The following is a 26,642-nucleotide window of genomic DNA, read 5'->3' as shown; positions in this document are numbered from 1 at the left end:
AGGCAAGCCTGAAGCATGTGCTTGCACTAGATTTCAAACTCAGTCTGTTTTTACCCGTTACTGTTTCCATGAAAAGCATTCTTGCCATGTAAGCTGACTTCAGCAGCCTGCTGCTATTGATAACCTTTATTGTGTAGGACACAAAGAAGAAACATTTACCTCCAGATTTCCAAAGCTCTAATTAGAGACGACCTGGGAATGTATAACTTAAAAAATGACATGTTTCTGGGTATCTGCTTTTCATCACAAACTGCTGAGTCCCATTTAGCTCTCATTTACAAATGTGCTACATAAATGATTCATTGAGATTGTCTGCATATAAATAACGATTGAACTTTTGTTTTCAAAACCAAGTTTTCCCCACTCCCCAAATCACGTACATCCCAAATACATGATCCTGAGCTGCAACTGGTCTCCTGGATCACAGTGGCCAATAAGTTCTCTTGATAAATCTCATTTTAGTTTTTGATTGAAAAAAAAAAACCCAAACAAACCCCGAAAGCTATTTGCATTGAACACTATTTATACCTCATTCTGTTTCAAGTAGAAACTCACTGGAGGACATCCATAGCAGGGATGGTTCAGTGCAGTCCTCAGAGGCAACTAAGGGATAAAGCCATAAGCTGTAGCCCATGATCACACTGCAGCTCTCCTCCTGTGAAGCCTTAAGAAAAGGCTTTTGAAGAGCAGATCACATATCCTGATTCTTTGCTTAAAAGAGTCTCTGCACAGACCAGAATACCTCACACCTTGTATAGTGTGTCAGTATAATCATGCTATATCCACATAAACTGAACAGAGTTTGTTTGATTATAGTTATATCTGAAATGCATTAAAGCTGTGGCTTGCTGCCTGAGTCTACACCATGCATTCATATCATCTCTGCCTGTGTGTGCAGCAACAGATACGTCTCAATTCCACTAAGTGACATTTAGACACCTGCTGACCATGGGAAGAATGCCTGAGCCTCAAAGCCCATTGCTGCTGTGAATCAAAGACCATTTGCCATCTCAGAAATTAGCTGCTTTTGAAGATAGCACGTCCAGATGCAATGACATCTGTGGCTGTCGAGCCCACACCAAAGGCAGCAATGGAACCAAGGGCAAGTATTTTTACTGTGGTATTTGATCCGGTTTTCCAAGTTATCACAGATTAAAGAAATGTGTACATTTAGGGAAAAAAATCTAAACTCTCAGATGATTACTAAAAGACAGATTTAGTGAAGTTAAAACAAAACAAAAATCCCAACCCCTACACAAAGTACTAGGTAACTAAAACAGAATTCAATGGATTTTAAGCCTTTCAACCAGAAGACAGTCCAAAATCTCCTGATCGATCTTAAGCCTGGAGATAGCAAAAATGTGTTTGAACTTCAAGATTATCTAAGAGCATGGCCAAGAGTCCTGAACACTCCCTGGACTCCCTGTTAACCAGCACTGACCCTTTGGCTAAGCTCCACACATTTGCCAAACCAGGCACCATTTCTTGAAAGTGCCTGGAAACAAAGGCTTGGTGAGAGCATGAGAAACACATAGAAATGTAGACTCATAGAATCAGGTCAGCCTGGGTCAGCAGGAACATTAAAGATCATCTAGTTCCAATGCCTCTGTCACGGACAGGGTCACCTTTCAGTAGAACAGGTTGATCAGAGTTCCATCCAGCCTGCCCTTGAAACATGACTATGCTTTGGCATTCCGAAACATAGGAAGAGAAGGAAAGCTTTTATGGACTTCAGTGGTTAAAAACATTGCCAGAAATTGTGAGCAGTGTGTTTTGTGTCTTTCTAACTTGAAAAACCCCAAACCTAATCTACAGCTTCCCACAAGTGCACTAAGTATCACACAGATGTTTATACTTTAGGATTTTTTCACCTCTTTTTTTCAAAATCTTAGTAACGCTGTGAAAATGGGAAAGCTAGATGATGATTGCTGAATTTTTTCATCTCTAAAAGCACACATGTACCTAATTCATAGAGGCACTGCAGGAATGCATTACATAAAGCATCATGAGCAGACAAGAGCAGTATAAATTACAAGTACTGTTACTACTGGTAGTAGCAATAATAATAATACTTGACACTAGTATAGTGCCTTTCATCTGAGAACCCCAAAGCACTTTACAAAAATCAATTATAAAGATGCTGTGAGGTGGGTAAGTATAATCTACCTTTTATAGATGATGAAACAGGCTCATATCGGTTAATTGAATTGCTAAAGTTATCCAGGAGGCAGGCATAGAACCACAATAGATAGTGCACATAAGACCTCCTCTGTCATCTCTAACTACCAGGAATTCTTCTTTCCAATGTGTCACCTATTTGCTCTCACTTATCATTTTTGTGAGCTGTCTTCAACAAGTAGTTTTCATTACCTTTCCTATCATATCATTATAAATGACAGAATTAAGGATATAACACTAGAAAATATACCCCTGTCCTTTCATTTCCAGGATAGGTGTCATGTAGCATTATATGAACAATCCATTTACATTTTGTAATGCCCATTAATATTTAATTCTTTTTTTTACTGTTTTGGTGAAGAAATGAAGTATTGCCTATCACAACAACAACAACAAAAATATTCTCATGCAAACACTACACAATCTAACTACTTTCTCTTTTGCCCACTGATTAACAGGGAGTAGATTTATTTTTTCAATAACATGAAATCATGCCTATGTGGTCAGGAACAATCGCATGCTACATGCCATATGATCTCACCCAGCAAGCTGCTCAAAGACACTCCCTGTTAAAGGCACCTTCACAAGTGAATCCCACCTACAACTGCAACTTCTGAGTTCAAGGACAGCTCCAGGCTAAGGGACCTGTGCTGAAAGGCCCCAGCCTGGAACTACACCTCACCTTGTAAACTCAAAACTGTTGGTTTAAGACTGCTCACAATATAGTTATTTCAAATAATTAATGACCGTACCAGAGGCCTGCCACTTTTAGATTATCCTGAGCTTAATACAGGTGACTAACACCCAAGTTCTGCCAGAATTTTCTCCTTCCTTAAGGCTGATGTATTATTATTTTTTACAAAAGTCAAGTACCAGCTAGACACTTAGCTGCACAAGAAGTTTCACTGACTAGAAAAGGAAGAAATCTCATTAAAATTTTCCGAGCCAAGATGTGTCAAGTGAAGTACAGATATGCTACCACTGGACCCAGGCAAAAATTAGTGACACTTTTCTCTTAATATTAGTGTGATAAATTTTTAGTCTTGTTAATATTAACATAAAATGAATGTATAGAAATGTAATATGCATTTTTAATTTAAACATTAATTTCCCCACACACATTTCTTCCCTCTCCAGGAACAGTATCATATTTTATCAGGAGAATACTAGATCACTTCTTCTCTAGCTTTAGTGAAAATGTACTTTACTCTATTTTTTATATCTTGTAAAGACATCAGCAGTATTTAGATACTGTGGCTTAGAAACTGGATCATGATAAGTGCTTACATGCACAGTGTCCCTTTACTTTCTGCAAGCAGTTCATTGACAGGAAGCAAACGGCTGCCTCCATTTGCCTCTTACTTCCCTTTGAGATTAATGGAGGATCTTCCCAACTACTGCTGCTGCTGCATCGTGCAGTCCTGCGTGCACACGTGCTCTCGGGAAGGGGACATGGTCATCGTGGCCTCCTTGTGCCTTCCTTTCCTGGCCTTCTGCTCTTGGCCCTTCTCTGTCAGTCACAGCTGTAGGTATACACTCTGCACTGACCCAGCACACAGCAAGCACTAAGAGCAAAGCCCACTGGAGCTTCCCAGGAGCAATCAGGGAGACATATGGATGCAATTCCTTCATACAGCATTCATTGGAACCTTCCTTTTCTTCTGACTTTCCCTTTTCCATGCTTGCTGGATGTATTTTTACCATATTACTGCATAAATTCAGAGGGAAAGAAAGGTGGCCAAATGTCCACAAGATTTCTCATATTCTGTGAAAACACTACATGTCCTACTCCTATCCTCAGGCTGCAGTAAGGAAAGCTAAAATCAAATTTTGTTTAAAGCTCATTCTGCCGTAGAACATTCAGCAACTTTAATTCAAGCTGACTTAGCATGGGAAGTGTACATGTGAAAAAGACATTGTTCTCTCTTCATGAGAGAACATAGCAATCCTATTTCAACAATCCACCAAAAGAAGCTGGCCTAAATTTTGAGCTAAAACTGCCATCATTTTAAGCCTTCTTTCTTTTGAGAGAACAAAAAGGGGGAAAAAAAAAAAAAGTAGTTACAGAAATCTCTTTATTAAGAATAGAGAGAAATAGTTACTGGTCACAAAAACTCTCAATAAATCAATTAACCAACTTTTGCAGTTTGTTAATCTTGTTCAGTTTTCAAAAATGACAAAATATTAGTAAAGGTACAGCAGTCTTTAAAAGCGCTCATATGGGTATTGTTTGGTGTGCTAACAACACCAACTGCCCAAACACACACTCTTTAATAGTCCAGCCATCCAGAGTAAAAACTCACATCACTTACAATATCCTGCGTAATCCCATATTTTCCATGTTTTAAATCCAGTACCTTCCAATACCCTCACATATACATGCATGTAAATCTTTGAAATCAACTTGCATTAAGTTTTAAATTTCTAAATTTAAAAAGACATAGTTCTGCTGTTGATTCTGAACATTGGATTACAGCTTCTAACCTTTCTGTAGGAGAAATCTAATTATACATCAGATCACGAGCCCCATTTAGCTTCCTTTAAAGGCACTTCAGCCTTAATATCCCAGCCCAAAAGATCATTTAAAATTAACTCAGCTATACAACCACTTATGTTAACCTTGTTTGCTGGTAAGCCAAACCTGATAGAAACTCAGTAATCCCCAATTAACACTTTCTAATACAGATAATATAATGACCCAAAAGTAATCTGACTGAATTTCTGTTTCAGAACATAATTATAGGATTGCAAATGTATTTTTTTCTCCATAAAAACAAAAAATGCTGTGGCAAATTTTGTATTATATTCTTCATGGAGGAACTTGAAGCATTCCTTATTTGCCATTGTTTTTTGTTAATATGCTATGCCTATATTTATTTAATAACATAGAAAAAAATCAAGACCTTTATGTGCCAATCATAAACCAAAATAACACCACAAAATCTTCTCAACTTCAACATATGCAGGATCAAGCCCTGAACTGACATTATCTATCACTCTGTGTGTATAACACAAAATTAATTTGATATTTTAAGTTTTTACTTGTGATTGTATTCACTCTTAAATCCCCTTGGGAGCATAAAATGTTCACAGAATGAGTAAGATGTGCCACTGCATATGGCAGAGTAATTGCATGGGAGCCAAGATTCTCTATAAACATTGTTTTTCAAGAGATTTTGCTGAAAATCATGAAAGTCAAACTCAGTAAAACTCCTTGACAGAGCTCAGGGAAGCACAGATTCATTCCTGCACTGGTTACAGGGTAAATAATTCACCTTTCTGACCCCTTGCTGTGTAAAATGCTGGCCCTCGATGCAGGGATGAAGCAGTGACCTGCTGCTGCCTTCTTGTCCCCAGCCTGCCATCAGCACTTGAGCACCTGTGACACTTTGCCAATATAAACTAATGGCTCAGACATAAATTATTGCACATGCCTGCCTAAAAACCACACTTCCTAGGGATATACCTGCCATGAAAAGGTGTGGTCCTGCAACTAGAAAAGATATTGATTAATTCCTTCCTTTACTCAAAACCATTCTCAGCATCATACCTGAAGAGGGGAACTCTTCTTTATTTCCCTGACAAAAGCTGCGTTTTTTCAACTTGTAGTTTGTGATAAGCACACTACAATGATAAAAAAGCAACAGTTTATTGTTTACACACACTAATAAAAACACTGGAATTACAGTCATGCAGGGAAGGCAGTTCACCCATCTGCATACTAAAACCAGCCCTACTTTTCCATCACATCATCTGTGATGGAATATATGAAACCTATACATACACACAGAGAAAGTACACGTAAATTAACTAAAATCCTATGTAATCTGTATCTGTGTTTCAGTTGCTTTAGGGGTGGGATTAAACCAGTGCCAGAAGGCTAAATATCACAGTGAAAGAGCTGACTTGATTTCCAGCTGCAGTTGTGGACTAATTCATTAACCAGCTACAGGGAGAGCAAAAATATCCTCATTCAAAATTGCCAAAATTCTGCTTTCCAAAGCTTTTACTTCTTTGTGTCAATTATTTTAGATCTGCTATCATGTTGCAGACCTTTGGCCATGGATGAATACCTTTTCTCTAGCTTGCCAGCACTGTGAAAACTAAACCAATGGGGAAAAAAAAAGTATGTGTTCTCATGTTTTGCTCCCCCCCTCCTTTTTTTTCCCCCTTCCCTTTCACCTTCCCAAAGCAGTTCTTCACATCACCCCCTGGCTGCTGAACCATGATGAACTCCAAGTGCATCTCTGGCAGGATGAGTATCCCAGCCCTTCACCATTCCATCCTCATTATTCTCATGCTGTTTTCCTCCTGCCCTTATGGACAGAGAGCACTGCCTTGCTGGCACCACGTGCGTAACTCTGCTAGAAGATGTAGCAAGAGATGGGCCAGCAGAAAGTCATGATATAAATCCACTCCAGTGGGAGAAACTGAAGCAGTCTCTCAAGCCCTCTGGCATACCCACAGATGCCATTTTCCTGGACTTAGAATCACAATGGAAATATTTACCACCTTCAGGTAGTAGACCAAGACAATTAGATCTCTCACTGGCTGAATGGTGCCATCAATAACATGACAGCAGTAAGACCTCCCAAAGGTGAATCCCTTTTGTCCAGCAAAGCATCAAACTCAAAAGCTTTCCAACACCCAGTGACCTGCAGTCAGAGAGATTCCCACAGCATTCCTCCTGTGCTCTCACCTGCAGGACTGAAACAGCACAGTGACTCTCTAGTCCTGTGAAGAAACACATCTTATGTGGTAATAAATGCCAGCCCTCCTGTTTTATCAGAGGACAGGATCCCACTGAAGCCATTAAAGAGCAGGATTCTTCCTCAAGCAGCCTTACAGGTAATGACTGTTGGCAGGTTTCTGGTATATATTATGTTACAGGAAATTAAGAGCATTGCAACACTGTAACTAAAGGAAAATAAACAAACAGCAATCCCTAACAGGGCCGCTAAACATACTAATCCAGAAAATACATTTTATATTAATAAAGGATAATGCATTCAATTTCAAATGAAACCTGAAAATGACACTTGTCCTTCATAAGAAATGAATCACTTCCCTAAGCCAACAGCTGAGGTTAACTGGTTAACTACCCTAGTCAGGCACAAAAAGTGTAACAGCAGAGAATTGGATATTAGTTTAATATTAAGGTATGAAGATAATACTAGATTAGGATTAATATTAGCTAATATTGAGATATAAAGTGTGATCACTAATTCACATTTCAAGAATGCACTGCTCTGCATTTGTAATCCAGCAAAAGTTGCAACTGATTTCTGAGGAGCTTTTTTTCTTCTTGAAAGATAAAAAGTTATTTTTATTTGTATTTTACTAAGATCTGGTTTATTTCAACCAGAAATCTGGATCCTAAAATTAGGGGCCCCAATATTACTATGATGAGCCTCTAAAATATCTAGTATAACACTATCATCCCACAGTGAATAACTCATAATTGTCCTTCTGAATGAACACCTACCTGCTATGAGGATAAGGAATGTGGCAGCAAGTTCTGAGTCAAACTATGTTATCTCAGGGAAGATTGCAAATCAAAGATGTGCTCCATAAAGAGAAAGGTGTTATATTAACTCTTTGAATACCTTTGCTATAGCAGTATGGTTTGTATTTAACCAGCATTGTTTGTGTTTCAGTAATACAGAAAAGATAGTAATTTTATAGAGTCCAGCAAAAATATACAAGGTTTTTTGTTTGGAGCACAGTTGCAGTTTCTTTCTAATTGAAATTCTGTGACTGAATCACAGTGATGCTTCCACCCTGGAGGTCCTAGCAACTAGTATTCACTAACTTCAGCCACATTACTTACTAAACAAAATCTAAATAAAATCTCAGGACCAAATCCTGCTGGCATAAAACAGCCTTAGAAAATGTAATCAATTTAACAGATTGATTTATGCAAGCTAAAATTCTACCCTGAACAGTCACTATGCACGTCTGCTTCCTGTGAATTTTAAGAATTCTTGAAGAAACTACAAAAAGTACTCCAAGAAGCTCATTATGATTCACCAATGCTCTCTCATCTGCTCTTTGTCTTTGAAGTTTGCTGCCGGAATGATGAAGCTGAACTTCCTTTCCTCCAGTCAGCATATGCATATCACATTTATTGGGATTCCTCCTGTCAGGAGCACAACACAGATTTGTAATGGGATTTGTGAGGAAATCCACCCACTTCATCTGATCCAGCCACCAGACTGCTGTCAGGAGATCCAGCCACTACCCTTCAATCTTCAGAAGTCCCAACACCCCAAGACACTGTCCTATTTTCTGCAGAGCTTGGTGGAGCTGGAGCCCAGGCTGCACTTATTCTGGTAAATGAACAGGGCCCAGACATAGGCTCAAGCACTAGTGGTGCCATCAATTCTGATTTTTTCACAATGTTTCCCAACACAACTTTGACTTATGACACCCACCATTCTCTCAATGCACAGTTACAGTTTTGGGAACAACAATGTCTGAGAGATTTGCCCTGCAGGTGGCTAGTAGTTCCATACATGGGTAGGATTTCAATCCAGTTTAAAAAAAAAAGGAGGCTTTTACCTGTCACTGAGCAGCTCGTCAGTGCTGTTAAACTCTCTTGGAATTGAAACTGCAGCAATGTTAATGTTTCTGCCCTACCCTAGTTCCCAAACTCTCCCCAGGAAATGTTTGGGGCAGTGCTACTTGTTGAACCGCACAAACGTACTGGAAACAACACTCACAATTTCATTGTTTAGCTGATTAAGCTCTAATGCCTGGCACAGTCCCTGGTGTTGTTTACTAATGCACACACACTGCCTTTGAGGATCTGAGCCTCTGTGCTTTCTGTAGCAAACTCATTTACTTTGCAATTAACCTCCCTGTTCACATTTACTATCCCCCTTCCATTCCTCTTGCCAGTCACTTCTGAAAACAGTCCTCTCCACGCCTGCCAGCTGTAATGCCCACAAGTCTTTGTTCACTGGCCTTCAGAGCAGAGGCAAGGATTCACATTTTTGTTGTTTGTTCTCCTCACTGTGAAGTAGTGTACAATTGCAGTACTAAATCACTGTATTTGGGGGCTTGTTCTCAATATGCAGATCTTATCAAAATATATTAGTACCATCAACTAGAAAATTGACATCTTTATGTTTCTTCAGATACCACATATTCTTTTTAACTCTGTGAGAGACTTGAAACCTAGAATTTATCCTATAGTATGCTGTAATCAGAAGCATCAATCTTTTTGAGGCTGTCTAATGCCTAATGCCTGCAGTCACCATCCTTATTAGCCAGAGGTTAGAAGAATAAACATAGATAAGTACTCTTACAATAATAAGAAGGAACATTTTCTTTCAAATCATATAACTTGAGCAGACATGCCTTTTTCTGTAGGAAGAAGCTCAGAAGTCTTTGAGTATTTAAAACACTTCAGCATAAGGTGCTACAATTACTTAATCAGTTATTACTCTTAAAAGGCCATCAGGAAGCTCGTTAGGATTTCTGTAACGGCTCCCAGGCAAGCAGAAGGTCAAGATCTGAACTTTACCTGAGCAGACAAGGAAGAAAGGCTGTCAGTGATTCATCAGTTCGTGGTGATCTCACATGCTGATTATTTTGCTGTGCTTGGGGGCATGGTTTGGGGTAGCTTGAGGTTGCTGAATTTGGGATTTTTTTTTTTATTGAAATTTATTTAACTGCCTGGTAAAATAATAAATCACAGCAGTTAAAATAGTTTTTTTTAAATTATATACTTCAAGCACTTTGTAAATCATAATTTTGTTCTTCAAACAGTGCTAGTCAAAACATCAGGAAAAATATTACTACAAGACATGTTTTGGGAAATATTTGGGATAAGGAACTGTATTTCAGTAGAGGGAAAAGGTGTTCAATGCCCTTATTACTGAAGTTTACAGATGAACTTCAGATTTAAAAAGAAACGCCTTGAAAACTGTTTATCTACTGGAATATTTCTAAGTATACATAATCAGTAATCCCCATTCTCTGTAGCTTAAAGAACAACTCTTTGAGAATACACAGTGACAACAAAACATTTTTGCTGTAGATTTTAAGCACATTTCTCTGCCTTTGGTTTTTATTGACTGTGAAGATTATGCAAGCTCTGTTAAGTCATTCTGTAAACTTGTTTAAATCCCTTTTAAGGAAAGGAATTTTCTAACTTCTTCCAATTTGCTGTTTATAATGGCCTTTACTGATGAAAGCTGCCATATATGCAAATCAACATAAATATTCAAAGGCTGATTCCACAACCCACGGAAATCAAATCCTATCACCTGCAGCCTCAGTGATTCTGTAAGGTGAAGAAATAACAATATAAACAGCAGATAGCTGTCAAAAGAAAAAAAAAAAGGACCCAATGAATTTATTTTCTCTATTATCCTTTCCCCATTAAAAGCAATAACATGGCATATGGATACAACCCTCTATTTCAAGTCATCATATCTTCTTTATGTAATAAAAAGCCCAGTGCACAGATTTATTAATGTAGCCAAAATGAAAGGCGTACCTTTATCCACCAAGTGTTATCATTGTCAAATAAGACATGTCCTCTGGGGAATAAATTTGAAGGCCATTCTTTGTTTATTTTTTGGGAAAGGCTTACTTTTGAGATAAATAACCACAATATTGGATCTGTATTTTTCAAGTTTAACTTATAAAAGATGCTTATTATAATACTAAGCAATAAAACATATCTATTGTACAGTATATATACACAATAAGAATCTCCTGTTGCACGTGGTATAGAATACACTGGTTATAAATAGGTCTTCAGCAGAACATGAACAAAGTATAAAATCAGCAAGTTTACATATTCAATACTTATTTCAATGTAATTTTTGTTTAGAGGATATGAATACATCTGCATCAAAGAACACAAATCTGTGATTCTTCTGTTATCAGTCATCACAAAATTTTATCACTCACTCCCGGAAAAAGAACTTTTTAAAAGTGATGCTTATTTGTGAATAAGCAGTGTCTCCAGCATTGCTCCTTATATTGCCTCTTTTCCGCATTTAATAGCTAAGGATGCATTTATCATTCAAATGAAAATTGAAATCTTTGTATGTAGTACCAACATGGTTTTTCTTCATTTGTCTGACAACTTTTTTTTTTTATATGGGTTTTGCTATCTTCTCTTTAAAGTGAAATAAGTGTATATTGAAACATTACAAAAGGGAAAAAAATGCCAGTGTCCATCCTGTAGATGTATATAACAAAGCAGCCTTGGGCTTCTATACAGGAAGAGCAGTAGTACGGCCTTGTAAGGACGGCAGTTAAGCATTCAGACAGCTTGGAGAAGCTGCATATGTACTCAGTGACATTTATGGGATGTTTATTTATTATTTGGTACACACAAACTACTTGCATGCACATCAACTTGTGAGTTTGTTCCCTATGGAGACCTACATGAGGACGTTTTTTAGTTTCTTTTCCTGAGCTTGTCCTCAATAGCTGTGTGACAGATTCTGATCCATGTCCATCAGGCCAGGCAGCCACTCCCTGTGTCGAGATACCTCTATGCCTCAGCAGCTGTTTGGCACAGACCTGAGGCCACGTGGGTTGTGGGAATCCTGGATATTGTGTTCCTACATCATAATTCGTCCCGGCACAGAAGAGCCATCAGTGCAGCATCTGGAGGACAGCAGAGCCTTTCCCAGGCTGAGGAATCCTTGTTATCATCCAGTCCACCAACCACTCGCCTTAGCCAGCATTTGGACCACAACATTCACCAAGCAACCAATGCAAGGATCCTGCAGAGTCATTCTCTGTCTACCTGCAAAGCATCACCTGAAGCCTCTTGCAATCAAAGACAAGGGCTCAAGGGCAGGCTCAATACATCAAGATCATAACTGGGTTTTTCAGTGTCTAACAAAGGGTGGCATAAATATACACATTCTGCTTCTTCTTAGACCTCCCTATAAAATCCATGGTTAGAGTTTACACACCTCACAGAAGTCATACTTAAACTGAAAATGTAATTATTAGCACATAAAAAGGAAAATTGGTTTAGATGAACATTTTGTATTGGTTGCTCCTGGAACCCACAAAAGCTAGTAAAATTAGAGCTATAAATACCTGAATATTAAAACTTTTCTTTGAAAAAAATACTCAGAACACCTTAATGACGATAAGAATTTGCATTTCTAGCAGACCCTCTGATCATAGTATTAATACAGATTTCGTTTATAATTTTAACCCCAAAATATAATCTAGCAAATATTTTGCTGTCAAAAGGTGTATTTTAGGGAACTCTCTTCTTACACTTCCTAATCTAGTTTCCCAAGCCTTCCTCATGTTGCAGTCTAAGTTGGAAATGAGGGCTGCAGATTTACAGCTGATTACAACTGAGAATGTTCTCAAAGACACCAAATACAGCTCTCCAGTTCAGTCTGAGAAGAATATTGATAGAATATTTCTGTTGACACAAAAGCACTAAATCTGCTTTAGAATGTGTTCCAGGGAAAACATAATTGAAAAATTGATATCAACTAGAGTTGATTAATGTATGAATTGTTTCAGAGCTGCATGCAATCCCCCAGTTATAATTCTATTTCTTTACTTGAACCAGCTTGCCAATTATGCATAACTATGAAACTGGGACAAAATTTTGATGATGTTTACATCTTATCTAGTATGCACATAAATTTAGTCTAGTATTTAAGAAAAAAAAAGAAAAAAGAAAATTCATATAAGTGCCTTATGACTGGGCACAGAACAATACGTTCTGCTCAGTGAAGAGCATCTTCAGGTGTGTGTACCTACCCCATGACTAATCTTGATACTTGAGCCCTGCAGTTGATTGTACAAGACAAGCAGTGATGTGTGCCCACACAAAATACAGAAATCCAGGACTGAATTTTACATATCTGGCTCTAATATTGCAGTAGCCAAGCCATATCACCTATGCAGATTATCAACATAAATCAAATCATTTTAGTACTCTTCATTCAGAGTTTGGAAGGTTCAAAGGCTAAGAGCAGAGCAGATTGAATCTTCAAAAAACAGTGCTTACAACTGTCAGTGTGGATGCTAAAAAGTTCTTTTAAATGGTATTCTTAATGCTATTCAGATATGTATATATGCATAGACTGCTGCATGCACATGCGTTTACAAAATGGCTAATTCTCTAGTGAGCACTGCTTCATTCTTGGGAGGGTCAAACTGGAGTTTAATGGTACTGCATGTTATGTTGGGAATTCTGGTTCCTGCAAGTGCATGCATGCTATCTGTGCTTCTTTTTAACATTAACTTGATGTTGTAATAAATTTAATTTGACCTTTTATGTAAATTGTTCCAAATCCCTTTTTTTTTTTTTTACCATGGTAGGTGTACAAAATTTAGATAGTGAGATCTTAACTCTTGAACTCTAAAAGAGGGTCTACAGCTTCTGCTGTTTTGTAACAAATGCGATACACTGTTTTTCATGGATAGACACGAAAGCAGTAAAACTAAACCTCTCACAGTGTAGCACATTGGCATTTTAAAACAAAAGCACTTCAGCAGGTAGATAAAAAACATTTTAAATGTCTATTTTTTCCCCAGAAAAGTCAACATATTCCCTAGCACAAGTGAGTAAAATTAAATTTGCAAGTAATGATTTAGTCTTCTAAATTGATCAGTTGTGACACAATAAAAAGACTTATCAAAGGTTCTTCATGTTAAATGCAAAAAAATCCAAAAAAAACCCAAAAACAAAACAAAAACTAACAACAAAAACCCCAGCCCAAACCAAACAAACAAACAAACCCCCCCAAAAAAACCATGAAAAAAAACCAAACCAAAACAAAAAAAACCCACAAAAACAACCAAAAAAAAAAAAAAAACACCCAAAAAAAACCCAAAAAAAACCACCAAAAAAAACTAACACAAAAAAATTCTCAAACTAAAAAGCCCCAAGCCTTGCAACCTAAGGCTATACAATCCACCAGAAAAACTCAAGTAGGGGAAAATGCCTACATTCTGGCCAGCCTTTAAAAGCTTTCTCTTTCCTTTTCCTTCCTTTAGGTGCTTTTTACAGGGGACTTTTGCAAAACTTTGGTAGGGAATAAGTAGATTTAGATGATGAGACTTTTTTTGTACCACAGTTTTCTTTTCAAGGAATCTAATCTCACATGCAAGCATTTGCATAAATGAAGTTGCTCAGTTTATTTAGTTGTAAACTGGTCAAAACAAAGCATTCATTTAGACAGAGGAAGGAACTGGAGCATCCTCCCCAGCAAAGCCAGGCAAGTGTATACCATGGACAGCACACAGAAAACAGGGCCGAACAGGCAGAGGAACACCCTTTAATCTTTAGACCCTGGATAGCTCAAACCACCATTCAAGGGAGCACCTGTTTCACAATCACTAGGTCTCTACATTGATTTTCAAATTTGTACCCAGTTCAGAACTTAAAAAAACAAAAAAAAAACCACAAAAAAAACCCAAACCAAACCAAACCACTAACTGCTCTGGGTGAGTATAATGCATATGAACTGAAAGTAAGAACGTAAATGGATGTAAAGGCAATAATTCTGGAACTAATGGACAAACAAGCATTGCCAAATGCAAAATAACAGAGAAATTGATCTGGGTTTACGAACTCAATTGAGGGACCAATAAAAATATTAGACTGCTGGAAAGGTGCTGTCAGACATAAAGCACCTGTTTAACATTATTGCTAATTGTGGGTGAAGGAAATGGCCCCAGCAGAAATTGGTTGAAGATGATTAAATTTAATTGCAACGCTATATACAAAGTGCTACCCACTCACGGAATTAGAATCAAAACTGCTCAGAAGTGATAGATTCCACAAAAACCAGGTTTAATACAAGGCATGAGCGGCAAGGCTGCATGTGGCAAAAAGCACATTCCCATTTTCTGAAAGTTCTTCCTGCCTCTCACATGTTGCAGAATTGCACAAAAAGCACCATAATAGGAACCATGAAATCAGGAAATAAGGTCACTGTAAGGTGGAGTGTGGGCAGCAGGAATGCTCATATTCTCCAGGCACAGTGGAGGCAGGAGAGTTGGTAGGAAACACACTCAGCCCACTCTGAGACACAAAGTGCCAGAAATCAATGAGATCAGAAACAGTTAGCAGGAGTGCCTGCCCTTGGTTTGTGTAAGGCAGATACCTCTGTAATCCAGCTCCAAGCCTTCAGAAGAGTGCACAGAATCCCCCTTGGCAGGCAGCCACTTTTGCTGGAGGCAGCTGCCAAAGACTTTTGGCACAGAAAAGTGAAAGCACAATTTTCCATCTTCTTTACCATTTCTCCCTTTCTTTCTTTCCACAAAATTTTGTTCATGCAGTTGGGGTTTTTCCCCCCTTTCCTTTTATAGGACTATTTATTAGACTTGCTGGTTTATTATCAGCCCCTTTAGACTCTATTTCCTAACTTAAATTTTATTTTTCATGCATTTTCCTTGTAATGGTCCAGCATACCCTTCCTCTCTGCTTTCAGTGCTGTTGGGAGTGCAGTCACAGTGTTAAAGGATGCAGTCAGAAATGCTCAAGTTATTTGGTCTTCCAGTAATCACCCAGGTATATGGTGGCTCCTCCTTTAACCTGCTGTCACCTAAACCATATTTCACATGGTACGCATGCACCATGCCTAGCCTTTCAATTGCTTTCTGACAACTGTGCTTGGCACGTGTTTGCCACTGGCTGGTGGCAAACACAATACTGTCACTTTGTGGCAGGCTTGGTTATGCCTGTGTTTCTAGAATTTCTAGCATTGATCTCAGGCAGACAGAGACAGCTGCCCATGCCATGTCCCTCCTGTTCTCTATTTACAGTCATTCAGTCCTCAGGCTCACTTAAGTTTTCGAAGTTTCCAAGTGCCTTGTGTTATTGTCTGCTTCAGAGAGTGCTAAGGTAGTACTCAGTCCTGGTTATATCTGCTTTAGTGCTAAAACAGCTTGCTTATGGCTCAGTATCAATTAAACCATCATTATTTTCAAGTACCTGCAATGTACTCAATTAGAACTGCTGGAGCAGCCTCTGGACATGGGGTGAGAGCTGTGCTTTTTTAAAGGTAACTCTGTGTAACAGAAAAGCCTTTCCTGCCCCCAACAACCCAAAGAACTCAGGCAAGCACCGAGTGCAACAGAGCAGCTGCTTGACAGCTTTATTTGAAAAGAGCTTAGAGAAGTACATGAAAAATACTGTATTCAGCTGAAGCTGCAGGGAACAACGGAAGAAAAATAATTAGCCAAGTCAGAAATTGGCTAAGGCACTGGGTCTTCTGAGCCTTCTATTTCCTTCAAAATACAAAGGGATCTTTAAATACTGAGTAGTAAACGAGACTTAGTTTATATCTTATCTTTAAAAGCCACAGGAAGAACAGTGTACCCTAATAACATCCTTGGCTTAGAAATGATTCAGAAGCAAGGGGGCCATCTGCTGAATTCCCAGTACCATTTTCTGCTGCATCCTGGAAGTTTCTTTAAAAGTTTTGCAGGCAAGTCCTTTTCCGTGCCAGCTTTGCCACACTTGTGAAGCATGGCAGTAAATCTCTGAGCAGGTTGGGCTGCAGGTGAGTATGACAGCGTTATCTATCATGACTTCAAAAAGTAAAACCAGTACACTGATCAATGTAATCTATTCAGGATTCAAAAACCTTGTAGACAATATCATCACTCTGAAGTGTAAGTAATATCTCTGTATCATAATGAATTTCCTTAAACAGCAATTTTCAGAGACAGAAAATTTGCTCATAATATGCTCTTGAATATAACTTTTCACATAAAATATAAAAGCTTAAAGCACGGAATCAGCTGTGCTTTAAAATGAGCAGCTTCTTTCATTGGCTTACTGTCCATTATCCTTAGTAATGTTGGCCTCATGTTCAAACTCAGCATTTCCTTCCCCATGTAACTCCATCAGACTCCACTGATAAAGGAGTCACTGGTGGCTGCTTCTAATTCCACTCTTTCTGAATTCATCACTACTAACTTCACAATATTCACAGCTATTCCCTGCTCCAAAGTGGGAAAAGGCAAGGTAAAATTTTTAAAGGATTTTATGACAACATCACGACAAATTCATTGCATACCCAAAGTGTGTTATCCTTGTAGTTCTACATATCTTGTTCTCGTTCAAACTGCTACAGCTAAAGGTCTCTCTGCATAACAGGAAGAAGGACCAGAATTGTTTCTGGTACAATAATAGCAAAGTATGCTAAATAAATACTACATAAACACTCAGACTGAAAAAATCCTTGTTCATAAAAGCATGAAATTTGATAAAGGTGTTTAATATATTCACCACTGTTCTCATTTCTTAAAGCATAGCCTTAAGTCTACTGACATTTCATGGTCTGTTAATACAGAGCACTTTTAATATAGAAAGGTACATATTATCCATTAAAGGCTACGTAGATTCATGCATAAGATCACTCATAGTGTACAAACAGAAGATTGTTTAATGGTACAAATGATAAAATCAAATCTTCAAGGCTGCTTCCAATTCAAAATTTTAAAAATGACTGCAAGACATAACTTGTATCTTTCAAAGTTATAATCAGGAGGGATTAAATAAAAGCACAGCACAGGGAATACAAATTAATGCCACTTGCCTAAGACTTCCTTCTTAAGTACAAGAAGAGCTCCCAAGTTTAACTCAATAGTTGGAGAGCTTGTTTGCATTGTGTGGGGCATTTTTTCATGTTTAAAACAATTTTACTACCTCAGTCAATACTAAATCTCAATATGCATGACTCCCACATCCATAATGCAAAATGTATCCAGGTGGTGTTTTTTGCTGTTCACTGTTACCAACTTTATGCACACTGATAAGGAAGAAGGATATGGTCTGGAAAGTTATACATTTGTAGGCACATGCAAATTACTCACTGCTTTCAGTATTTAATAGCAAACTATTACCCTCTGTGCCAACTGAGCATCCTTAATTTATCTCCTAAAATCTGAACTTCTGTATCAAAATACGAAAATAGCCAGTATAAACCAATAGTAAATTCAAAATATCAAACACATGAAAAAGTTACAGAGCTCCAATTACCCAGCATTAACAAAACTTTATCATGCACCATTACTCCCATGAGCTGTCCAACACTCCCTCTCCAAAGGGCTTAGACTATGACCTCAAAAGCCTGACTAGCTTCAAAGAGTTGCCACTAAAAAAGGCAGAAAAAAACAAAGAAAAAAAAATTTAAAGTAAATATATGTAGAGAAATACAATTTTTCCCTCAAGAATTCAGAATGAAAGATAAGGATTGCTAAAATTCAGTCCTTTCTGTAGAAATGGCCCCAAAACCTGTAAAACAGCAGCTCCCGGTAATACAAATTTAGGAAACGAGGTGTTCTGTCTTAGTGAAAAGTAATACAAAGTGCCCTTGCTACTTTTTTCAAACTCTGGAAAGCTCACATGAAAAAGCATTTCTATACAGTGAAAGAGACTTGAGATTAATTTTCAACTTCATAGCTTTTTCCCTTTTCCACTAAACCCTAGACGGTTGGCTTAAGACTAAGATGGTTCAATTTCAAACAAAATCCTTTAAAAAAATACACCTTTAAAGAATAAGGAACATGAATTTTTATTGGTCTTCTTCTCTGTTACTTACATATTAACCAAAATTGCTCCCACCCGGTAGCAGGACTATGACTATTTGTTAGTGGACCTGTGTTTAAAGTGATGGTTTGTTAGTGGAGTCAGACAAATTTATTTCATGAAGTATTTAGATGGAGAGGAGTGGTGTGCATACTCACTAGGCAGTTAAAAAGGGAAAGAAATTGAAAAGTGAAGGATTTGGAACATAACATCCAGAGGATAGTATCTTCCCAGGCTTCTGCTACTACACAACTTGAATATAAGTTGTTTAAATTCTACTAAATCAGAAGTATTTACAATCAAGCTTGTTTCCATTTTAGATCTTTGAGATCTTTTTCCTTTTGACCTAATTTTGAATAGAGGTCTCAGTAAATGTTGCCTACATTTCAGGGGGTTCCACATATGAAAGAGGAAAGTGGATCAGCTCCATGGGTCAGAGAACACAAACGCAGCTCAGCCAGTGACTGATTGATGATACCTGAGGTGCAGTTGTGTTATACTGCATATGACAGACACAATGTGTGTGTACAGTACAAGGGAAGAACTTGCAGTGCTCTATCAGAGTGCTAGTGCACAACACAGAAGGGATTTTGGAGGCATAGTGAAATACGTGTCATTTTTGTTCATTGGAAGTCAAGACTTCCAATGAAGAGAGAGAAAGCAGATTTTAAGCTCCTGTAAGGTATTCAGGGTGCAGGTGTGTTGCGGGGCACAACCTGGCATTGCCGAAGCTCAGGGAATCCCATCAGTGGGCTCAAGGTGTCCCTGGTACTCGTGCAAGGCAGGCTCGGCGGATGGCAGGTCCGAACCCCTCAGTATGTCACGCACCGACAGCCGGCACGGTGACAAGGAAAGTTCGGTGGCGACTACGGAGGCGGTTACGGTGCCACAACCACGGCGGAGAGGCGGAGGAAAGGCAGCGGGGCATCGTGGCCGCCTGGACACCTGCGCGGTGCCCCCCCCCGGCACCCGCTGCCCCCGGCAGCACAGGACTCCCGCTCGCCCCTACGAAACGCCTTTAGCGACTCACGGACACCGTCTAGGGTAGCTCGACGGGTCTACAGTCTCCGCAGGACCGCCCCAAACTTCACGCGTGTTCTACCTAGACGTCGGTCTAGACAAGGTAGTTCACAACGCGCCCTAGACAAACTCGCAAGTGCATTTTTTGGCAGACGAATCCACAAGAACGATCGCTTCCCTCCTCCGCCGCGTCAAAACCTTGGACAAGGTACTAAACCGCGACACCTGGAGCCGACACGTCGCCTTCTCCTCTACCAGCCTCCAACTTCTCACCAAAGCGTCAGAAATTAACCTCTCCCTGGGCACGAGCCCCAGACGCGGTCCGCGGATATCCCCAGCTAAGCCGTAGCCCCCCGCCCCACTGCCGAACGCCAGCACCGCCCCCAGCCCCGTCCCCGCGGCCACTCGCAGGCAGCCGCCGACGGAGAAACTTTTCCGAGCCGCCCGGCGAGGCAGCGCCCACACCGGGGCCCCGCAGAGCGGGACCGAGCCGGCGCCCGTGCCCCCCGCCCCCGCAGCCGCGCCGGCCGCCCCCAGCGTGGGCATCCGCCCGCACCGCTCCTACCGTGCGGGGGGCAAGTGAGGGAGGGGGCGAGGAGGTGGCAGTTACCGGCGAGCGAGCGCCCTTCTTGCAGAGCGGTCCCCTGAAGACGCCTTTGATGCCGCGGTAGTGCCCGTTGCTGAGGTGCCGGGAGCTGATGACCAGGTAGCACGCCATGCGGGCCCCCCGGGCGGGCGGGCGCGGGGTGGGAGGGCAGCCCGGCTCCTCCGCGGCGGCGGTGCGACCTCCGCCGGAGCAGAAGCCCGCATGAAGGAGCGGGCGGAACCGCAGCAGCGATCTCCCTGCTCCCGTCTCATCCAGCGCCCGGGTGAGCGCTGCCAGCAGCAGGATGCACTGAAGGCGGCGGCAGCCAGAGCACATCTGAGAGAGCGCGGAGGCCAGTCCGCATGCTGCTCCGCGGGTAGGAGACGGGCCGGGGAGAAGAAGGGCAGAGCGCAACTTGCACAGTCCGCCGCTGCTACGGCCCTTCCTCCTCTCCCTCCTCCCCCTCCTGCTCAGACCAGGCCACCCGCAGCCGACATCCGGAGGGGAGTTTCTCCGCGGCAGCTGGAGCGGCGGCTGCTCCCCATGGCTGTCCCCAGCGCCGGGCTGGGCGGTGGATGCTGCCGGCCGCCGCGCACGGTCCCCGCCACCCCACTCCTCCCGTACGGCCGCCGCAGTCGGCGCTGCGCCTCGCCTCACCTCCGCCGGCGGGGGGGGGGAGGCGGTGCGAGGGGGGCGGAGGAGGGGTAGGGCCGGAGCGGGGGCGGCGGCGGGGAGGAGGACATTGCCCCTCGCTGCCTCGGGGAGGGGAGCAACACCGGCAACCCCGGGCGGAGCGGCCGGGAACGGGGGGAAAGGCAGCGGGGTGCTCTGACCGCCCTCCTTCTCTTCGCCCAACTTTCCCGTCCTCGATGTCGGCAGGTAACGTCCCTTCCCCGCCCGCCTCTGGCTGCGCTTCCACCTGTCCCCTGCATCTCCTGACCCTCCTTCCCCTCCGCTGTCCCGTGGGCTGTCCCGGGCAGGGGACGTGAACGCCACGGACACTCGGCATCCAGGCGCGGTGCCGGCAAGCGCCGCTGCGCCGGCAGGGAGCCCGGGCTGGCCCCGGACTGCGGCGGGGCTGCGCGCAGCTGCCGGGCTCCCCAGACTTGTCTCCATCGTCCCCCCGAAAGCGCGTGAGTTTAGGTGCATGGCGTCATTTGCCGCCTCAATGATTTACACAGAATCCCAGGTATGAAAATCTTCCCCCAGTAAATAGCTGGAACAGGTTGTTCCTCTCCCCTTCTGCAAGACGGAGGTGCGAGCTACCTCGGACCCACTTGTGCAGACTCAGTTTCTTCTCATCGGGTCACAAGTATCATGTCTGCTCTGCTGCTTGCCAAGTCTATGAAATAAATCAATAAATCACACAGCCTTAGTAGTCACCTGCTGATCATTCATTTCTTCGAAGCAGATTGCTTTAAACTGTAGATAAGAATTGTTTCAGTTTTTTAACTTAATCTCCTAAAAGCATGTGCTTTCAGTTATTTAATGAATTAAACTGATAAGCCACCATCATTCTAATTTTAGATTCTCAAGAGCTTTTTTTCTATGAACCTAATGAAAATAAAAGGAAAATCTCACACAATATACAAAACTGATAAAGAGATCATGACAAATTAAATGTTATTTTTTGACTGTTTATGAAACTTGGTGTTGTACACTCCTAATATGCAGCATTGTATAGTGTTTCACATACCATATTACATTTTACTACATGTGTGTATATGTACATATATACAAATGGTCAAATATATTATTATGTATTTTATTAATAAATATATTACCACTGTTATAAAGAAAAACATAATAATTCTGAATTTTGAATAACCAAAGGTGGAAGTAATATATTAAGAATGTCCATATGTTAACCATTGTACAGTGTTTTGCAAAAACACTATAAAAAACTTTTTAAGGGGTTCAAATTTAGCTGGTAAAATTGAGGTGTGAAATAAATTAAAGGACTTGGTTCTTTGCATTATGTACAGTTGAGCTGTAGGACTCTTTGCCAAAGGGTGTTGTGGATCACAGATTAAACAGTCCCATGAATCAGTACAGATCAGGCTTTGAAGCCTGGTAGCAATACAATGCCTGTAAAAGACCTCTGGAGGACTTTTCTGAAGGAGGAAATTGCATTGTAAAGTAGAGTTTGAGAAATTGTGATACTGTACTGATAAAAAAAAAAAAAAGTAGTGTGCTGTTAATTTGGTGGTGAAAAGGAGCTTTTATGATTTCCTCCTACAAGTCACAGAAGTCACAGCTATGTGAGTGACTTGAAATTTATTCTTGTTGGCATATATATTTTCAGTTCTTCCTGAAATAATTCCTCTGCAAGCCCGTTAAAGATAAAAGTATTATCTTCACTTTGAATTTTGGTCTGCAGCTTAACTTTCTGACTCTGCACTGAATATGTATCTGGAAGTAAAGACAAGCACCTTTTCTCTTTGGCAATGAAATGAACTTCCAAAAACTTTGCTTCTCTATGATGCAGCTGTTGTTTCTCAGAATAGAAACAGAATAGGAATTTACATCTCATCTCAACAACTTGCATAGAGGTCTCTGTTCCTTTTCTGTTGTGAAGAGACATGAAAATTCCTTTGCTCCATGAGGCTGCTGATGCTCTGTTACAAGGTGAGGGAGAGGGTGCAAAGGACTCAGGTCATGTGCATAGGCTGGAGATGCATGGATGGTGTGTTGCAGCCATGTGGTCGGACTGGCCATGTCACCTGCAGAGGAGGTTCAGGACAAGCTGAAATGGTGCAAAGGCTTTGCTGTAGATTTAGAGGACACTACTTTCCTCTTAAACTTACAGAGTCTTCCCCAGCTCATTTACTAGTATTGTGTGAAACAGAATTTATTTTCCCCTGAGTAGACTGCACCGTATTCATTTTATCCTGCTGAGGAGGATGATGTGCTCAATTGACCCTGCTGTGAAAAGTAGAAGTCATTTTGGGCTCCCTTCACTTTGCAAACTCAGGGGAATAGTTACTATGACCACCAATCTAATTTATAAATAATCTGTAGGACGCAAGCCTGAGAAAATGAGATTAAGTGTTGTCAAATTGAACAGTTAGTTATTAATTACATCACTCCCTGAACATTCCCCAAAGTCTCTGGAGATGCAGCACCTTCTTGTCTTTCATCATAGGTCATCTAGAATTATGAACCTTAACTATTAGTACTTTCATCTGGGTCCAATCCTTCACTACCTTAGATCTCATAAAGTAATTTTCAGCTGAGCACAGTAGATGTAAAATACTACCTTTCAGAATATTATGCTTTCTTTGCAGAAGTGTTAGTGACTTTTCAAGAAGTAAGGAAGTAAGAGAAGCAGACCAGCTGTCACTAAGAGATGATGAATAGAATAATGAAAAGTTCTCCAGTTCATCAATCCTCTCAGTTTGCAAACTTTATTATTAATAAAGGTTACTTAACATTTATTGTGCCCCCCCCAGAAAAACTCTGTAAGCATTTTCTAATTATTCTTTGTAGGGATTGTCCTTATTGCACAATGTAGAGTCTAAATTAAATATCCATCCTAGATATGAGTATGCTAGTTGTAATATAAATATTCTCTGACCATCAGAACTATATTAATGCAGTCATATTCATTTTAATGGTTGAGTTAATTCATACGTTTCTTTGCAACATTAGACAGTACTGTGTAGACATACCCATGAAAGCTTGTCTGCCTTGTGAATTTTATTTAAATTGTAATTCAAGTGTTGCTCCTGATCTGAGTTCCACCTGCATACATAGTCCATTAAACTGATATTCTCTGCTGTATAGATAAAAACTACAGTAGCACGATTTGCCAGCTGCTAACCTAAGCATTCCTCACTGTGGGTACAGGCTAGATCTGCTTAAGGGCTTGAGTTACGAAATGTTTTCCACAATCCCTTTGGTGTGCCTAGAAAGAACAAAGACAGCCTTCCCCATGCCTCCAGATATGACAAAATTCAGAGTGCAGAGCATCTTCTGGCACTACACCTCTAGAAATTTTACTTTCACAAGCAAACAAGGACAGAAGGTGTGTAGACACACAGCTTGAGTACTGTTTCACAGTCTGATTATTCTCACTTAAGTTAACACGTTTTCCAGTGTAGAAGAACCCAAATTAACCCTGCAGTAAAAACATACTCTAATATGGATGTGATTTTTACAGGTCTTCCCCACAGTAGAGAGGGAGGGAAGGGAGAGGGGGAAATCAACATCTTGGCAAGACAATTCAGGTGTGAAAACACACAATGAGGTTCCTGAGGTGTAACAGAAAGGTCTTAGTAGCATTACAGTATATTCAGACATAAAGGAGATTTTAAAGCTGTCAATTAAGTCCTGGAAATATATGCCCAGATCGTTGGATTATAATGGCCTTAACTAAATTTCCCTTCACTTTGTTTCCCTAAACCATACATCCAGCCTCTCACTCCTCTCCATTCTAGTGGTCCATAGCTACAGCTAATTCCTTTGGGTTCACATGAAAAGTGAACTCCTGCCCCACTGAAACCAGTGACGTTTTTTGAGGTTGACAGAATCAGAGTTTCTTCAGAAACTTTCAACTGTTAAGCATGTTGATGTATGGTAAAAAACCTTAAATGTGTGATTACATTAGTTGTCCTGTTATTCTACTTAAATAAATCATCTACTATCCCAAAAGAGTCATAATTATTTGAAAGTGAGAACCATATATTAGAAATAGTCAACATTGCTGTGAATCACATGAATAAATTTTAGTCTGAATGTTTCATTTATTTTTCTTAGTGAACCATATTTTGGGGAACATTTCATGAAGTTTCATTCTGGTGAATGTGAAAAATACAGGGTAAGCTGGTCTTCATACAGCTTTGTTTGTTTTCAGTGAAATGGCAGCTTCAGACCTCTGTTCTTTTTTTCCTCAGAATCTTAAAATACAACAATTATATTTTTTCCTGAAATAAGTAATAGAAAAATCTTCTTTGTATCTGTCTTTATTTCATTAATTCATTTAGGGTATTTTAGTCCTTCCCTGTTTTATTCCATTTGAAGTAATCATAACACTGCTTATCCAAACATCTTTAATCCCAGGCTGAGTATTTTAACCTTAATAGTTAACATTTGTCTTTTGAATCACTTATGAAAGCAGCTTTCTGTTACGCAGAAGTTGAATCTGTCAAAGTTTATACGCTTAAAGCATTGATGGTTAAGTTATTCTACTCTCTAGTCTGTGCAGAATCATTGGACACTATTTTACTTTGGATGGGGCTTTTTGGAACATCTCAAGTGCTGAGCAGTCACCTTATAGTGTACAGCTTGCTATTAATTCTGCAGCCACCACAGCATGGTGGTCAAACCAAAGTGTGTGTGTCTATATCAGTGAAGAGCAGTAAATCATGCCCTACTTTCCCTTTAGGCTCATGCACCACTGGTTTTAAGAAAGTCATATAGTTGAGCAAGAATCTCATTCTCCCTCATGATTCATCCTTACTCTAACTTTACTTAGATACACCTTTCATGTGACATTCAGCAGCCCCTCTGTATTACTTTCTCTATCACTAAAAAAACAATATAATGTTTCCTTTGGAGTTATTGTGAGAATTCCTGAATACTGTCACTCCAGTCATAAAGAAGAATGCTAAGTATTACTAGTACTGGACTATCAGGAAAACTGCTAATTTCATAATCAGGTAAAATATGCAATAAATATATTATTTTCAGAAGGTTGCTGGACATGCCATTCACTTAAATTTATAGATCAGTTATGCGAACAGGACATCACCCTGAATTAACAAAAGCTCAGTATCTCCAGAGTATGTGTCCAGTGATGTAAATATATGTTCCATTGTCTATTCAGAAATAGTATCCATTGGTTTATTCTTATTGTTAGCTATAATCTTCACCTATATTAGGATGGATATAGATGGATATAGAAAGAATAATGACAAGTAGCTACTGTTATGAAAATTATATAGCAGAACAGCAATTCTATTTTAGTAGCAAATCCTTTTCTTCAGGCAGATGATATATGGAAGAGATGAAGATGTAGAGTGTGTTCATACACTTGCCAATTTATTTTGTTTGCATAAATATTTAATACATCAATCTTTTTCTAAAGGAAAAATATGGTTTGCATTTCCAATCTTGTAGTTTTGTTAGATTTTCTTTCTGCTAAATCCTATCAAAACTTTAATTAAATGCTAGACATCCACCAGACAGGTGCTTTGTGGTTTCTATTGCTTGTTTATGGTCATCAGGCTGATCTCCTGAGGTTAGCACTGTATGTGCTAGTGGCTTTAAAATCTAAAAGGTGAGTAAAGTTACTGCATTTTTCTT

General features: G+C 40.1%; 1 protein-coding gene across 2 annotated transcripts in view; it reads right to left on the bottom strand.

The window, feature by feature from the left end:
- The window catches only part of ZNF804B (zinc finger protein 804B), a 216,188-nt gene extending 195,205 nt beyond the window's left edge, over positions 1–20,983 (bottom strand). The window contains exon 1 of one of the 2 annotated variants that reach the window (XM_038127318.1): positions 20,316–20,983. In XM_038127318.1, coding sequence (XP_037983246.1) covers positions 20,316–20,672 — 357 coding nt within the window. In that variant the 5' untranslated portion in view covers positions 20,673–20,983. The remainder of the gene's footprint in view (positions 1–20,315) is intronic. The other variant, XM_038127319.1, reaches the window with a different exon arrangement.
- Positions 20,984–26,642: the final 5,659 nt, after the last annotated feature.

The sequence above is a fragment of the Motacilla alba genome, chromosome 2 (assembly GCF_015832195.1).
Source record: "Motacilla alba alba isolate MOTALB_02 chromosome 2, Motacilla_alba_V1.0_pri, whole genome shotgun sequence".
NCBI lineage: Eukaryota > Metazoa > Chordata > Aves > Passeriformes > Motacillidae > Motacilla > Motacilla alba.
Note: the sequence above shows the minus strand (reverse complement) of the source record. Positions and strands in the feature narration are given on the sequence as shown.